The 18,057-nt window shown below is 33.2% G+C and overlaps 1 protein-coding gene across 3 annotated transcripts; it reads right to left on the bottom strand.

The window, feature by feature from the left end:
• Nucleotides 1-10,864: 10,864 nt before the first annotated feature.
• On the bottom strand, nucleotides 10,865-13,774 carry LOC127866820 (uncharacterized). Of its 3 annotated transcripts, none has more exons than XM_052407643.1 (2): nucleotides 13,692-13,774; nucleotides 10,865-13,300 (listed from the first exon to the last, which is right to left on the bottom strand). In XM_052407643.1, the coding sequence occupies exons 1-2, from the start codon at nucleotides 13,716-13,718 to the stop codon at nucleotides 12,494-12,496; spliced, it is 834 nt and encodes a 277-aa protein (XP_052263603.1). In that variant the 5' UTR covers nucleotides 13,719-13,774; the 3' UTR covers nucleotides 10,865-12,493. The 3 variants fall into 3 exon arrangements, with proteins under 3 accessions (XP_052263603.1, XP_052263605.1, XP_052263604.1); XM_052407645.1 differs by having other exon boundaries at nucleotides 13,752-13,772; XM_052407644.1 differs by lacking the exon at nucleotides 13,692-13,774 and adding an exon at nucleotides 13,388-13,659.
• Nucleotides 13,775-18,057: the final 4,283 nt, after the last annotated feature.

Here is an 18,057-nt window from a genome sequence, read left to right as displayed (position 1 = left end):
TTGTTCCTTTAAATTGTTCCACTTCGAAAATCAGTAAATGAATTTTAAAGATTTTTTTTATACATCAAACAATTTGATAAATAATTTGATTAACATTATTGACTGTACAAATTCCAGACAAGCGGAGAAGAGAAACATCAGAAACGTAATGAATGTTATAGCAAGACGTAAACTCAATGATACCAAATTAAAGTTTGAATTGTGTCCTATGTTAGCACTCAATATTGGTTCTTACACGTTTGCACAAGTTCAGCAAGTCCACATGAAGTACACTGCTAGTTATATGAATATAATATAAAACGTTTCCAATAGGAAATTAATATACTAGTATTCAACGTTATAGTATTTCAGTATAGTTGTTCATGCGTATAGGTCAGTGGCATGTTATTTCGGCAAGCATTATTTATACAGTATTATGTCCATCACCATTAAAAAGAATTATTTAAGTTTCGTGAAAACATTAGGCTCGATGATATGATATTTATGAAATTGTGTGTTTTACATATGTGATTTGTCTTACTTAACATCAAGAACTTTTCTTTTTATACCCCTGGATCAAATGATCGGGGTTATATTGTTTTTGGCCTGTGTGTCCGTCATAGTATGTGTGTGTCCCATCACTTTAACCTTGGTTATAACTTTTTCAATATTGAAGAAAGCAACTTGATATTTCGCATGCATGTGTATCTCATGGAGCTGCACATTTTGAGTGGTGAAAAGTCGAGGTCATCCATCAAGGTCAAAGGTCAAATATATGGCTTCAAAGCCCAGTAGGAAGCATTGTGTTTCACAAACACAGCTCTCGTTTAAACAAGTCAATGTCATAGTGGACTATAGATAATGGAAATCATTAACATGGGCCCTTAGGTGCTCTCCTCAAACCCGAAGGCACTCAATTATTCTGAGGTGGGCTTCAGAGAAAAAGTAATAATTAAATATAAATATTACATTTCTAGGCACATTATGTTAGCAAAGTTTGCAAACTACATAACTCCAGAAACCTTCGGGAGATAAATTTTAGTTGTTATCCAATACTTTTATAACAGACCAGCAACTTTAAAGAACAAATGATACAACCAGGATCAATACAAAGCATGTGCAGTGTAAACCGGTTTCAGGGCTAGCTGAAACATACGAATCCCAGAATTAATCACAAAGCAAACGCGTGTCTGAAACAATTTTAATCAAATTATCTGTGCAGACAGAATTAAAAACAAATAATGCCGAAACATGATGCGTTATCTATCTATAAAAGGGATTAAACTGTTAAATGAGCGGTGTTTCCATAGACATTTGCCAAAATTTATATCTTATATAATTTATGGGTGACAACTGTACTGGAACAACCCAGTAAGCTAGTAGGTGGTTGTCTCTCCTGCAAGAGGCTGTCGATACAGAGTTCAATAGGTCAAATATTTATTGATGAAATGTGGAGATTCTAACAACTTCTGACATACTATGTAGATTGGATGAAAGTTCATATAAGATTCAAATAAAATACTTCACGCTGTTTGACTCAGTTCATCACAATTTAATTTTCCAGAAATATAATCTTATAATCAGAAGTAATGGACATATTTGTTTGAGTAATTCTATATAATTAAGCAATTGGTTTGGTGTTCATTTTTCTGAACCCAAAACCTGTATCATTATCATCTCAGACAACTTCAGCATTACACTAACAATGTATTGTTTTGTTATCTTCAGAAAGCAGAAACTTCAACCTGTGCTCCACTAGAGTCAAACAAAAGCTAAACTAACACATGCCGTGGCAGTCATACCTTTAAAGAGACTATTCAATATCAATTGAGATATCATTAGATCAAATTTCAGAGCAAAATTCATGAATTTGTGTATTGGCAAAACATGTAACTTCAAAAGAGTTAACTAGGTTTCAATAAATCCGCAAAAAGATAACTTCACTGCTGCCCTGGCAACAAACTTTTTTTAATAGACTGGAACCAGGGATATCAATACATGTAGATTTTAATTAATGCTGAAATATGCTGTGTTTCTGATTGTATTCAGAGAGTTTAAAATCATTGAATGATGACATTTACCTTAAATACAGGCAATATATACAGTCTTCGTGTGTAAAAATATACATTATCATGAACAGTCTCTAATTGCATCAGATTAAGTTCACAACTTTGTATTGTTTCTTGGTTTCAATTAACAAGGGCGCAAACAAGCACGTTGAACGGCTAGCCTTTAATTGACGGGACTGGTAATTGAAGTTTAATTATCAGGTGAGTCCCAGCTTATCCATCGATATAAGTGTACGATAAAGTGTTTCCCTTAAGATAGAAATCTATGACATGAAAAATTATGTTTTTAGTAAACAAACAACAAAATGAGTTTGAGAGATAGCAAATATTGCATGCATCGCATCTATGATTGCACATAACTCGTTTGTAATGTATAGACATGGAATTATCTATGTCATCCTAATTAAAGTTAGTAATATGTATTACAAGAATGATATAAAGAATTTTCAATAACAACATTTAAATATATATAAAAATACGGTACGTTCAATACGTTATAGCGAGAAATTGTAATATTAAATATAAAAAGGCGATCGATAGAGGTTTGTCTTCTGCTTTACATTGCTTTATATTCTAGTCAATCAGTATCCCAACATATAAAAACAACGTTTCAAGATAAATACACGTGTAAAGTTTATGAAAATGTGTCCGACTGACGATCTTGCTTTCAATGCTGGCTTGTAAACACCAACACCGGCAAGACCAACAATTAACGTTGGAATATTGCCGAGAACACCAAAGTTATAACATGGTGTATATTGAACTTTAAATTAAAAATATAGCCCCTCCCCCCGATGAGACATTTCTAAGCAATTTTGGAAACAGTAAATGTGCAAAGCTAGAAAAATGCCTAATCACAAAATAAAACATGAGTGTCTTTTGTGTTCCCTTCAAACAATTGTGTTATATTAATTGCAATATGTGTTCATTAAATGCACAATAAATTACATTACACGGTAGAGAGACTGACGTATAGTCACCGCCATAAATCGTGCATTGTCACAGTTACGAAGTTTAAGTCAACAATTCAATAACATGACGCTTCAGATTGTGCAACAAAATGGACCGTGCTCTGTGAAAAGGGGGTTTAATGCATGTGCGTAAAGTGTCGTCCCAGATTAGCGTGTGCAGTCTGCACAGGCAAATCGGGGAAAACGCTTTCCGCCTAAACGTGATTTTTGCTAAGAAGAGACTTTCTTGAAACGAAAAATACCATTAAAGCGGAAAGTGTATCGTCCCTGATTTGCCTGTGCGGACTGCACAGGCTAATCTAAAACGACACTTGACGCACATGCATTAAACCCCCCTTTTCACAGAGCGAGGCTCAAGTGTAACTTTAAAGAACATGTGTTCGATAAGAATATGTAAATATGTATCTAATACGTGTACAACATGACATGCCAACCGCGTTCAAACAATACACATTCAATATGTATACTTGTCGCATGGCTTAAAGGGGCATTTTCACAGATTTTGGCATGTTTTGAAGTTTGTCATTAAATACTTTCTATTTATAAATGTAAACATTTGCTCCAAAAAGCTCCAGTACAAAATCAAGAATAAAATTAAAAAAAAAAAAGAAAAAAAGTAACCCTCAACAGGGCTCGAAGGACTGAACACTGGAGTCTGCAGAAAAAAAGTCTACCACTTAGATCTCTCGACCATCCTTCCGCATACAATGACAGACGTAGTTTATACTATATATAAGCAATCCTCGTACATGTAGTTTCACAAAATATAACGATTTATAATTTTCAGGTTTTTAATTCGTCAAAATATGCATATAATGGTTATATTAGAGCATGGTAAATGTTCAGTATTACTGTTTCCTCACAAATATCATAACTAAATCAAAAATTTGCGAATCTGAAAAAAACTTTTAAATTTCGTCAATTACCCAAAACGTGAAAAGGTCCCGTTAAACTTGATTGAAAGGTATTAAACTACAATGGATGTTCTATTTTCTGTTATATAATTACAGAATGTGAATCAGAACGCTCCTCAGAAGTTACATTTAGTATTCAGATGTAATCCGTTTCTTTGTTAGAGGTTGACCTCCTTTTGAAGACTGAGTGGAGAGACGTAAATTAGCGTAATCATTACTCTCTCGTTTTGGAAGGATACACAAAACATGCTGAAGTAATATTGTTAACAGCACTTGTTCACAGATGTAAACAAATGTCCTTTAATGAATTTCCGAAAAAATATTTGCCATAAGTTAAGATAATTGACATAACAAGTAAAAAGTTGAAATTTAAAAAATGGCTCACCCTGGCTAATTCGCTAGACACCACAAGCCATCGAGGCAGATGAGGACGTTTAAACAATATATCCGTAATAAACGTGTTTTTTTAATATTGATAAAAAGCATTACAAACGTTTTAATAATTTTTCCGATTCCGATTGAAAATATTTGCAAACCTGATTTGTTTTATAATGTTAAACACGTGCGCACTGATTTCATGTAGATGACCAAATTTACCAAAATGCATGACCAAAACGTATATATATATTATAACAGCACTATGCGTAGTAATGAACTGGGAAAGTACAAACTTTTTCAAACTTCCCGACTTAAATTTTAGCATTTTTTAAATCAGTTTGCTGATAAACTTTCGAAAAAACATAATTTTTGATAAGCAAATTTGGCAAAACGCTTAACTTATTTGAAAGTTGGGGACAAAACAACAGTTAAAATGCAAACTACATTGTATAATTTACAAGCTGTCGTCAATATGTTGTTATTCGGAGTTTTTGTTTTAAGTGATTATACTAATAATCTTTGTGTTAATTGTATAAAAAGTTTCAACAACAACAGCATTTAAATGCACATATTTTTTATTCAGGCAAATGTTGCGTGCACTATCTTGTACAATTTAATATATCTATAATAAACAAAATTTTATAGACTCTAGATAATTTAACAAAAGAAATAATTAACTAAAACATATCACAAACGTGAATAACACTAGTACATTTTCTTTCCAAAACGTTCCGTTCAAGCACATTTAGTTCAAGATTATCACTCGAGAAGGATGTTGTGGTCTTCATGAAGCTGTCCAATCTCTCGTCTGTTACGGGATCATCGTTTCTACATACTGCGGTGATGACATTTGCGCGTTCACCTGCATTCGAGCTATAGTCTTCGCAACCATCTCCGTCCATTCTTGGAAACGAGCAGTTGAATGAATAATCAAACTCATCGATAACACCCGTAGCTACGCGAGTCGGGAGTGAGAATCGAGTTGCCGGAAGTGAGAATCTTGAAGAGCACTTCCTTAGATCCGAAAACGCAGATTCCCGTCTGAGCTCCGTGGTTCGTGTAAAGTCGATCATATTGGATGGGATGAACTCGCTGTCATCGGAGGCTTCACTCTCTGTGTCCGAGTCGCAGTATCTCTCCCACAGGAAGCGGCAGCGCTCCTTTCGGTCGTGGATAGATGATAAACTCTCACGGTCGAGACGTTGACGTTTACTGTTCGACGTTAGTGTCTGGTCGGCAAGAAATCTGTGCATCATTGCGCTTTTACCTCGATATTCATCCAACTGTTCGAGATACTCAGTGAGAGTACAGTCCAGACTACGTTTCTGTGTACGTTTGACAGAGACGGGCGTGCTGTGTCTAGGACCGTTCACGTCATCCTCCAGTAGAACAATGCGATGGCGGTTTTTGGTGCATTTGCTGGTCTTTTTCTGATTGGATTCCTGACTACTTTCCCCGCTGCTGATAGAGTTGTATCCGGTATCTGTGGAGAATATGGTCCCTGTAGAGATGGCTCGATCCGACATCGTTTTGTGGGGTGTCGTGAACTTGCTTTTTAACGATAACTTAACAGATGTGCTGTTTTCTACACGTGTCCCTGACTTGAACGAGTTATTTTCTATGCAGGTTGTGGAAACTTTTTTGAGAGTGTCTGGAATACTGGGAACTTGGACTGTCGACATCTTTTTCAGCGGAACTTTCCTGAGGAAGCAGAAGGAACCTCGTCTCAAAGTTGCTCCTAGAGATTTTCTCGACCTCTGCATCTTAATCTCGGATCTTTTAATGACGAATTCAATATTCTTTGAAGCTGCGTTCGCGCGCCACACCTTCAGCAGCTTAGTCTTTCCTGGAAGTTCCTTTGCGACACCTTCAGCTGACAGGAATACCGCTAGAGGCACCTGGAGATTAGGCAGCTTGGCGATGACGTCAGCGCACGTGGTCTTCTTAGAAACGGTCTTCACAATCCTCACAGCGCCATCTATGATGAACGCAATCTGTTGCGATTTCTTTGATACGTCCATCTAGAATAACAAATGTAAATGAGAGGAAAATAATTGAAAAATCATAAAACAACAATCTAATTATATATCATAGCATTATTTTATTTATACGATTTTTTAATCGGATATATTTTGATAAAGCTTGATATAATATCATTCTAGTGATTTGCTTGTACATACCTCTTTTATATATTGAAACCAGGGAAAGTGACGTAGTTCAATGATGTTTTTATGGTTGGACATTAAGAGATATAGCTATAAGAAACAACTAATGACAGTAAATGTTCTTCGACCCCTATATACATCTCGGGAGTAATTATCTTTCAGTTAATTAACTTGCACAAGTCTCAATCTCAACGGGTCTACGTCTTAATTATCTGTAATCGAGCACATCAGATTAAGGTCTCATCTTGTCACTACAACATAATATGGCATTTTAGTTTTTAGATTTTATCAATTATTTGTAGATAACATAAACAAACTACATTTTTGTACAATAAGGGAATAGGACCTTTGATTGTTGCTTTAAATTATTCCAACATGACACTCTGGAAGTAAATATCTTAACTAATACTTTTAAATTCTACACACAGGTTTCATGAGATTATTTTTATATTGAAACTATCAAAGGTCTCAATATTCCACTTATGCAATATTGTTTTATTGTTTTATAATCCATGTTTTATAATTTTAACATATTTGGTTAACTTTTAACTGATGCATAGTAATTGTGTTCTTGACTACTGTTATGTCTCTTATAAATCCATTATATGATTGGCACTGTAATTGATATGAATACTTTTATTGTTGTATATACTTGTACAGTGATGAGACAGAAATAAAGATAGAATATAATAGCCCCTCATTACGGTGTTTTAAGACTTCCACGCTTCTTATTATTAACCTAAAAGGTGCTACAAATATCGTGCTGTTCTGATGTTATCACTTTTTCCCTCCCAAGATACACATCTACATTTATGACGCTTGGAGTTAAATACTATTAATTTGTTAAATTTATTAAAACACACTGATTGTAACGCATGACAAAAATATCTCCAAAATGTATATTATAACACTAAAATACATGTGAATGAGATTAAATAGTTAACATTTTTCAGACTATAATTATATTTTGGCAAGGTTCGTTTTCAATGTTCTAAATAGCATTTCAATTGCGTATTTTGAAACGCAGTGAGCGTATCATTTATAACAAAATTGCAATGACCAGATCAAACTTCATAGTTTTGCAATATCACAATATGAAACTAATAAAAACGTGAGAAAAAAAAAACAACAACATAAAATAAGCTAAGCATTTATTTCGGAACAAAACATAAACAAGAAAACCTAATTACCGGTAGTTGTCAGTTTAATTAGTGTCTTAGTCTAGAAAACAGCTGAAGTAAAGTAGATAGAGATATCCAAGCCACCTTTGATATTAGATTTGTTGTGATTAGGTGGTATTATACCTCGTTAACATGTCATTACACTAAAAATACAATTTTATAATAGTAAAAATACTTTCTCACTGATTATATAATGTATATTATTCGGATTGAAATATGCATTTGCACATGCATTATACAGATTGAAGAATAGGGAATTAGAAACACAGAAAATCTGATGTCTGTCTGTATGTTTGTATTTAATTGGGTCGTATAGTGAGCGCGGTTAAATAAACTATTAAAAACAGCTTGAATAATGTGTGGCGGAATATAGTTTGACACTGCAGTTACTTGTCAAGAGCGAGGGCGTATGGTCAATCGTTCCTAATATGCAAACCTGGCACCAATAATTCGTTTCGGAGATTGTGCCAGGCGCTTAGTGTAAGGGCGGTCGTTAACAAAGTATAGAAATCAAAGCACTGAAGGCACTGAAGTTGTTCGCTATTGCATAATTTAAGACGAAACTCATTTTTCAAAATTAATCGCAAGTTTGTAACGAATACAAGCCATTCAAATTTATAAAGAGTGTGTCATAGCGCACGGGTCGAGATTTGTGCAGCGCTTTTTATCATCCCATTTATTTCAAAGAGATAACTTAGACAATATAACAACAACATGACCCTTTTTGGACGTTCTGAAAGCATAGAAAGTATGGTGAAAATAGTAATGAGAACTGAATATAAAGACAATTTGTAATCACCATCATATTAAATGAATATTGTAGAAATATCGAATTCCTATCTCACTAAGAATATAATTTCATGATGAAAATTCCCTGTACAAAACTTTTGATTTTTGACACCATATAAAAATTCAAAATATACAATAAGATACTAGTAATTGATGAAAATAAAAAAAATATATATATGCGAGCAATACTTTTTACTCACGAATTAGGTAAAGACAGCCTTGTTGACCCGTAATTTGTTGTTTATGCACTACTTGTTACCCTAGCAGTTCACACCGTGTCAACAACATTGACCTAAACATAGGTACAGAGCACTAATGCGCTTTTTCGGCGTAGCTGTTTTACCCAGCTTTTCACCTTAAATGTTTTTTACATAACGCAAGCAGACACGCATGAATATTTTCGAATATTTCATAGGCTGATTCGAGATAAAACCTCTGAAATTTGGCTACATCACTGTGTCTGTACTCAGCGCAAAGGATGTAGCACTGTTCAGTGTAATGAATTCCAGACTACTCTCTGTATGTTCAAAGGACACAAATTGTGGCCCAGTTACAACTACGCATTAAAATCCATCTCGCAGAATTTCAGGGTCAGTACTCGTTCACTAAATCGTCTGGGGAATATAATTGACTATCGATTAATACAGTTTTGCTTTCAAGATGAGGAAACAAACATTACCGAAATAGTATAGTGTCACGATAAGAGGACCGTTTAATTATCCAAACACAATGTTTGCCGTACTCGGTCAGAACGTCTGTAAATCGTTCCTGAACGCCTAGATAGGCTGCCCTTATTTATAAGTTAGTTATTTTGAATTCAATTTTGTGTCGAAAAAGATTGTGCTAAAATGTGCCATTTACAATTTGCAATGAGATTTTTAGTGACCTTCGTCATGCGAAAATGGGTCTTATTCCATATGCGCTCATCATATATATATATATATAGCCCACTCAGCCTGCGCATCTCTCAGTCTGGTTAGGAGGTACAAAATGAGACCATAACACATTGAGTGATTTTATAGCGAATAGCATCGCCTCTGACCAGACTGCGAAAATGCACATGTTGGGTTCAAGATACGCTGGCCGAAACGCATAAGACCCATTTTCGCATGGCGCGGCTATGAAAGTGTGATTTTAATGTGTCGAAAGAAAACTGCGTTTAAATCAAATATTAACATACGATATATTTCGATCGTGAAGAAATACACTCTTAATAAGGCATGTGAGGACACATATGATGTGCACTCCCGTAGTATAATTTGTATCTACTTACACTAATGTGTGGTTTGACAATGATAGCACACATTTCACGCGGTGAATATTCGACTTACAAGTGAAAAAAACAACACAATTGTTAAACTTTTGTTTTCAATTTATTTATTTAGAAACGTAAATTGCAAACTTTATTTCAAAGTCAGCATTTACGCCGACTACATTTAAAAAAGATATTTCTTGTTATATTTAGTTGTTTCTTAATATTTGGTTTACCGATTATAAAGCATTTTTGAGGTTGTCTTTAGTATACTTGTAGTAATTGGTGAACTCATGTTCAACGTTTTATGAATTGAGAACTGTGAATATAAACAAGCTTAACCTTCTTCTATTGCATTCTTAGCACCCGTAAATACAACAGATCGCCGCTATCTGTTGAGAACAAAAGAACGTTTCCCAGAAACATCAAATTTAACCCCGCTATAGAAGCATGAACGAGGTTACGAACTAACGAATCAGATAATTCTTATTATATATTTAATTGTTTTTATATTCGGTTCTAGCGTTTATGAAGCATGTTTGTTGTTGTCTTTCGCATCCCTGAAGTTATTGCTGAACTCATGTTCAACGTTTTATAAATTGAGAATATAAACAAGCGTAACCTTTTACTATTGCGTTGTTTTCCCGAATCTATTAATAGCGTCAGATTATAAATGACCTGAACTACGTCATTAAGACGCAGCAGATAAAGGACTATTTTAATCATTCATAAACAATCTCTCTCGCGACACGTATAATACAAACATTGCTTATTGATTCTTTTTTATATAAGCTCCGTTCAAAACTATTCCATTTAACACGATATTCACATATTGCTTCCATTTGTGAATGAATATAGCTGAAGAACTCAAACCTCTTGCATAAATTATACAACTTTTTCTCGCGCGGATACGGCAGATGTGGCGGGTAGTATGCTTTCCGTAGATAACAGAGAATAACTGGAAATTTTCGTCAACAACATTAGCTGTTCGATGCGCGACCAACTAAAAACCAGAAATCAATGACCACTGGAATGAAATTTTGAGGAGTCAAATTGAAAAATTCCTGGGTCAATTTTGAAGCGCAAACATTAGTGTACGTGAATTTTCCTTTTTGTATGTGTTATTTATTTGTGTTAGATAAAAGTAGACTAAGAGTAACACAAAGTCTCAAAAAGTTGCTTTATTTAATTATTAAATAACAATATCATGATACATAACATTATAGAATGTTAATGATTTGGTACAAAATGGTAATGACAAAATATATTACTATAATGTAAAACTGCTTCTTTGTACATCAAAACAGAAATCAAGCTTCATAAATATAGACAATAATTTTACCAATAATCATCACTTCGGTGACAATTCAAATTTGTAAACGTTACGGTCCATTTATCCTTAACAATGGTATTCTGAGTATTAATTGACATATTAATTGAACATAATCTCAATAATTTTTTTTGCATGCATCAAACATGTTGCTTTCTTAAAGGTAAAGTTTACAGATAAAACGCGTGATATATAAAACAGTTACTAGTAAAAAGGTACATGATCATCCAGCTGGAAACATATCCTGATACATGTATTTAAGTGTTTCATGATACATATATTTACTGCCTTAATGATGAATACGTTAGTTTTTGTACTGGATATGGATTTAAGTAACATAAATACTTAAAATCAATGAACATTTTGTTTTTAATGTTCCTTATAGCAATAGCCAAAATTACAACGCTATATATGGTATGGTAACATAGATTTACAGAGATACACAATGCTTGTTTTTATTTTTGTGTGCCACAATATATTCCATTTTATTCCCTGCAACAATATCTATTCATCTATATGACTATATCTATATTGTCCCGCAAAAAAGAGAGCATTTTGTATCTTGTTAAATCTATGTTACCAGACCACTTCTAGCATTGAAAATTTGGCTATTGCTATAAGGAACATTGATTTTTTATGTGTTAACTTTATTTTTCGAAATATTGTACAAAATGTTTGTTGATTTTGAGGGTTTATGTGCTTTTATATAGACAGATGAGAAATTCCAAAAAAAATACAGTTTTGTTCTTATTTTCCACATTAAATTCATGTATGTGCCCAGCTGCATTAAACCTTGCATCTGTGTTCTACTCCTATAGACAGATTGTTCTTATTCAAGAATAACAATCTGTATGTGGTTCGTTAAAATCAGCGAAAAATGTTGCTGACAGGATTGCATCACACAACATATTTATAGCAAGTGATAAATTGTTTTTCATATGATAACACTTTCACCTGGTTATTACGGTAAAACAAATCAAGATGAGTTCAGGTTAATTAAGGACGTTATAAAGTGTCACTATTTTTGTTCTTTTGCCCAACTGTCCGCCCCAAATCCTGAGCAGACTCCCCAAGTTCAAGACACACACCTCGTTACCATCACAGTTCACAGGTATGCAGAGGTTATAGCCGCTCAGTAACAGACACTTTTGGTAGAGGACAAGTTACATCAAAATCATGTAAATCTACTTGTTCAAAATTAAAAAGCAAATAATTTAAAGGAAAACAATGAGATAAAAAAAGTATAAATAACATAATATTTTTTTAAATTATTTGTCTAACATAAATATAACGAATGAAAAAAATTATGATGTGTCCATCATACATCAAATGAAGTTTTTAATTATGTTTCTAACATAAAACAAAAAATTAAAAGTTTTAAATTACATGTCAAATATAATACAAGGAATGAAAAGTTTTTAACAATCGGTCTAACATGATACAAAGAATGAAAATTATAACATGTCTACAACTCTCCTTCATATAATAAATACTTCTTTAATGATGTTGGTAAATGAAGTTGTTCTGAACCATAGAACACATTGCAGTTATGAAAGGAGTTTCTCACTTTCAATCGACACAAATGTTGAAGCCTGTGTGTACATTTCATATTAAGCAACGAATCTGTTTGAAGCAGAAATTTATCAGCAGGGGTATCACCATTTGATGCGTCTTCTGAGTTACTTTGGTCATTGATAGCCTTTTTGACTTTGTCTATGAAGTTTGAAGTATCATCACAATGGTACCCAGTAAGAAAAAATGCATATACAGATTGGTAAAACTTCCGATGAAAAGAGCTAGCAAGTATATTGCTTGTCAAATTTTTTCTCATGCGGTTGATATCTGGGGATGATATTAATAATGCTGTTAATACGGAATCACTGGCTGACGAATGCAGGAACTCTGTCCAGCGTCCATCATACCATAATGTTGACAAGCCATGGCAAGAGTGACTGTGTCTTAGAAGCATTTTCATTGCCAGAACATGTTCCCTACGCGCAGCATTGAACAAAGGTGTTATATCGTTACCATTAGGAAGATCACAATCAACACCTGCATTTATAAGTTCTTTGATGCAGAGAAAATGTCCAAGTACTGCAGCCAGATGTATAGCTGTGTTGTCACCATATTTATTCAGGGGCATGTTTGGGTCTATACCTTCAGCGAGGAGTGTCAGAAGTTCTTGAACATCATTTTTTGTCACTGAATCACGTAACCTTTCCTTTGGTGATCTTAATTGTTTTAAATGGTCAAAAAACGCCATACCGGGTACCTGAAAAAGTTTTTTTTATGAAACTATGCTGCAAAACCTAAGTGTAAAAGACAGAAAAGATTATTTTATTGATTATCGTCGACTCACCTGAATTTGCGACTACCCTCGTTATTATTTGCTAAATGTCAAATTAAACAAAACCACAGTCTTCACACTTTTTCATCTGTTAAAGCAACGAAAAACATTAATTGCGATTTGATTGTTGTTTATGGTAGGAAACCAAAAGATTAAAGGAAAAATCATATGATAATCCGATAAAATAATATTGCATTCTCGACAGAACATCCGAAATACATAGCATTTCATAATTTTAACTTTTAAATGTTTATTTCATTTTTATGTTGTTAATATTTCATAAAAAGCCTGTTTTACAAATCAATGTATGACTAACCGAATGTACAGAATGTGAGTCTGACATCGATCTCTGAACATATGTCAAAGAGTCAACAACCTCGTAGTTGTAGTTGTAGGTTAAACGTTAGGTAACAATACACTAATCAATGTTTGGAATGCTTGGCATTTAATGATAACGTATGCCGGGGGGGGGGGGGGGGTGGGGGGTAACTTCCCAAATTTTAGGGTAGGGGTGTCCCACTGAGACTTCCGGAATGGGACCCATTTCTATACCGGAACTCTGATAAAGTAGACCCATTTTGATACAAGATTTTTGAAAAAGCAGACACATTTGTATACCACACCATTGATAAAGTGGACCCATTTCAATACTAGAATTTGATAAAATGGACACATTTCATACTATAATTTTAATCTCTATCATATCAATACAGTACACTTATTGAATTTGCTATTATATCCCGTATTATATGGGTTTTTTTTTGTAAATTTTTGATACCCGTTTATCTACAAGAATGAAATTTATCATACACATATATGATTTCAATACCCATATATATACTTAGATGCTCAAAATATACCCATATCTATAATTTTAGTCGAAAATCACACCCCATATTTTCGGCACACCCCAATATACCAGTATATAGGAAGTTACCCCCCCCCCCCGGGGGGGATGTATGCCTTTCTAATTGACTAAACATTTATCAAACACATGTTTTCTTCCCACTGCATATACAATGCAACCGTTTGTCATTGCATAAGGGCATACATTAATTTAATGACAGGTTAAGTTACAGTTAAAGTTTATTCAACAGAATTGAATTAGAGTAAGATTTACTAGAATGAAAGACACTCGTAGAAAAAACACAATGACACTAGATAAAGTAACGCATATTATTTTACAACATTGTACAGTTGAACAATTAAAAATTACTAAATCTTCCTCCTTTATTGCGAATAATTAGAATACCAGCATTAGTATTTTAGCTGTATAAAGATAAGCATATCTTTAAAAAATTGATATATTTCTAATTTCAATATACGCAAGTTTTCACTAGGTACACACAATTTTGTACTGCTATGTTTCCATGTGTAACATGCATATTCGCATTCTGATAAACGATTTGTCTGTGTTATTTGAATGACAATTCATAACCCCACTGATTAAGGTTATTGTTATTGTTTTAGTTGCATGTAAATTAGCAGAAAACCTAATGTTCACTAATTCAACATAATAATTAAAAAAAATCAACCAGCAGGAAGCTGTACATATTTCAATATTAAGTAGTAAGCTCATTTGCTTAAAAACTGTTCACCCTTTCTGAAACATCTGTAATACATGCATACAGATATTTCACAAGTCATGGTCAATATTTTAATATTTCGATAAGGCGTTGCAAATGTCGTTGTTTTGTTTTCTCTTACCCTAACTTATAAACTCTCAACTGTTTTGAATTCCAGATTGGGGTTTATGTCGTTTTCTCATATGGTCTGAAACTTTCAACAGTCTTTACATTAATTCAACATTGGATTATAATACCTTGCAGTTCATGATATCCATAAGAAGCCACTATTAACATCCAATAATATTTCATGCACATCATTAACAAATTACTTATTTAATATGTATGCAATCGCAAATAAATATTTTACCGAAATATTTACATCGTTGCACGAACTAAAGCAGCAAACATAAATACACGTCCCTGTAATAATTACATAAATATATTCTATAAATACACATTAAATGAAGAATTATACTTGATCAACAAAACATGTAGGCTAACAACATGTAAACGATGGTGACCAGAAAATAACAATTAAGTTTACTTTTATAAATATCATTGAATATACTAGTACTACATATTACATAATATATAAACAATAACCACTGAATTACCAAAGAAAACAGTAGATTTTGAATGTAAAATGAAATTCATAATATAATAAAAAGGGGTATATATTGCATAAGGAACAGTTTTAACAAGTAAAATGTTGCCTGAAGTTGATGACAATCGGACAATAATTATGAGGCGTGTTTCCAAACCCAATTTTAACCGTCCCCTTCATACCTTACCATTAAATTTACTTGTCCCTTAGAAGAATAACACATCCTTTTTACTGTATCTTAATAAATCAAGAGTACATATGTAACTGTTCTTTTTAGAAATAACCAGTAAGTTTTAAACAACTTAAAAAGGCTGTATATCGCGAGAAAGTCAACAAAACATTTGCCAAAATAAAGTTTGAACCAAACAGTTGTCGAAGCACATATGATTTCAGTTTTTTCCGCCTATAGTTTTACGATTTTGAAATATAAACAGTATAGTCACTTGAGATCCTGAAGATTTGTTCAAATTTGATATGAATATAATGTATTCATTTTGGATTCCGAGTAGCAATATTTAAACTGTTTAAAGAAACTAAATTAGAGTACGAGAATATAAAGACTATAATGAATGAACAAAGAAGCTTTTACTCCAACCTTTACAGCAATAAAAAAGCTAATGACATGACTATTCTTAATAATTTACATTTTTTACTTACATATAAAAAGACGCTCAGAAAATAAAAAACAATCATGTAAAGGCTTACTCACGCTTTAAAGAGATGGACAACAATAAAAGCCCTGGTTCAGACGGTTTATCTGCAGAATTGTACAAGGTATTTTGGGAAGTTATTAAACACATTATATTAATTCAATTAACCATTCTTTTTGTTAATGGACAATTACCGGTAACCAAACTTCAAAAAAAAGTATTCTTACACTGATTCCAAAACCAGGAAAAAATCTTGATACACTTGATACACCTTTAAGTTTATTAAATGTTGACTATCACAATCACAAATAGAATTAAAAAAGTTATTTCGTCTGTTGTTGCGTAAAGACAAACAGGATTTATAAAAGGTAGATTCATTGGCGTAAACGTACGCACACTTTTTGAAACAATACGTTATCTGAATAACAATAATAAGCCAGGACTACTTTTCTTTGCCGATTATGAAAATGCATTTGACAGTTTAGATCATGACTTCATGTTGAAAAGTCTCAAACATTTTAATTTTGGAACTGAACTCATACAATGGATTTAATTATTTTATATTGACATTAGTACCATAATTATTAATAACGGACATTTATCTGAACTTATCCCTATTCAAAAGGGCGTAAAACAAGGTTGTCCATTATCAACAACACTTTTTTTTAAGCATAGAAATAGTGTCAAACTTTATTGAAAACAATGAAGACATCAAAGGAATAAAAATAAAAGAGCAAGAAATAAAACAAACACTTTTCGCAGATGATACAACTTATATGACAGATGGAACGTTTTATTCGTTTTCAACACTGATAGATACTGTTCAAGACTTTAGTGAAGTTTCTGGACTCAAACTAAATACACAAAATCCATTGTTATGCGCGTTGGTTCACTAAAAAATACACACATTATATTTAACAAATACAAATATTTTTCTTGGACCTCTGAAGAAGCTAAAACACTAGGTTTTCACTTCATCAATGATGAACATCTCAATATAGACAAAAACTTGAAACCAAAATTTCAAACCTTTAAAAATCGCTTAAAGCAGTGGCAACACAGAAAATTAACACTCCTCGGAAAAGTCACTGTGGTTAAAACTTTTGCCCTGCCAAAAATTATGTACACATTGTCAGCAATCCCAACCCCTAATCATGAAATATTAAAAACAATTAATAAATCTATTTTCCAATTTGTACGGGATTGCAAACCTGAAAAAATAAAAAGAGCAACCCTAGTTAAACCAATAGAACAAGGAGGGCTGAAACTCACCGATATTACTGCTCTTATACATGCTAATAAGGCCAGTTGGGTCAAAAGATTAACAGACATATACAATAAAAGACAGTGGACAATTTTCTATCAGAATGCATTCAATAAATATGGTGGAAATCTTGTATTTGAACGTGCATTTAATGAAAAACATATTGTTTCCAATTATAAAATAAAAGTACTGACAGTACTGGTGTGACGATGCTTTTGAAGAGGATTGATATAAACGCATCTTTTTAAGTTTATCTGCATCACCACAATTGTGTATGTGGTTACGAAAATTTTGGGTAGGGAAAAATGGGTACGACCATTTTGGGTACAAAAATTATGCCAAAAAAAAAATTGGGTACGAGAAAACATTTGGTTACGAAAAAAACTGGGTTGGAAAAAAATTGGGTACTCAAAAAAATTTTGGGTACGAGCAAAAATTTGGGTACGAAAACAATTGGGAACGAAAAATGTAGGGTACGAAAAAAAATTGGGGGTACGGGTAAGTAGTACCCGTGGGGAACTTGATTCATTCAGCGAAACTGGGAGGCGGGTTACATTGGGAAGCGAACAACGACAACAAGCAAGGCATGGTATTGT

Source organism: Dreissena polymorpha, chromosome 2 (assembly GCF_020536995.1).
Source record: "Dreissena polymorpha isolate Duluth1 chromosome 2, UMN_Dpol_1.0, whole genome shotgun sequence".
Taxonomy (NCBI): Eukaryota; Metazoa; Mollusca; class Bivalvia; order Myida; family Dreissenidae; genus Dreissena; species Dreissena polymorpha.
The sequence above is the reverse complement of the archived record's forward strand: the minus strand, read 5'-3'. Positions and strand labels throughout refer to the sequence as shown.

Bases quoted from the DNA above. Each gene is read 5' to 3' on its own strand.
- LOC127866820 (XM_052407643.1), bottom strand. From the start codon at position 13,718: ATGTCAGACTCACATTCTGTACATTCG. The intron at 13,301-13,691 runs GTTAGTCATACA...AAACTTTTTCAG, and splicing joins ACTCACATTCTGTACATTCG to GTACCCGGTATGGCGTTTTT.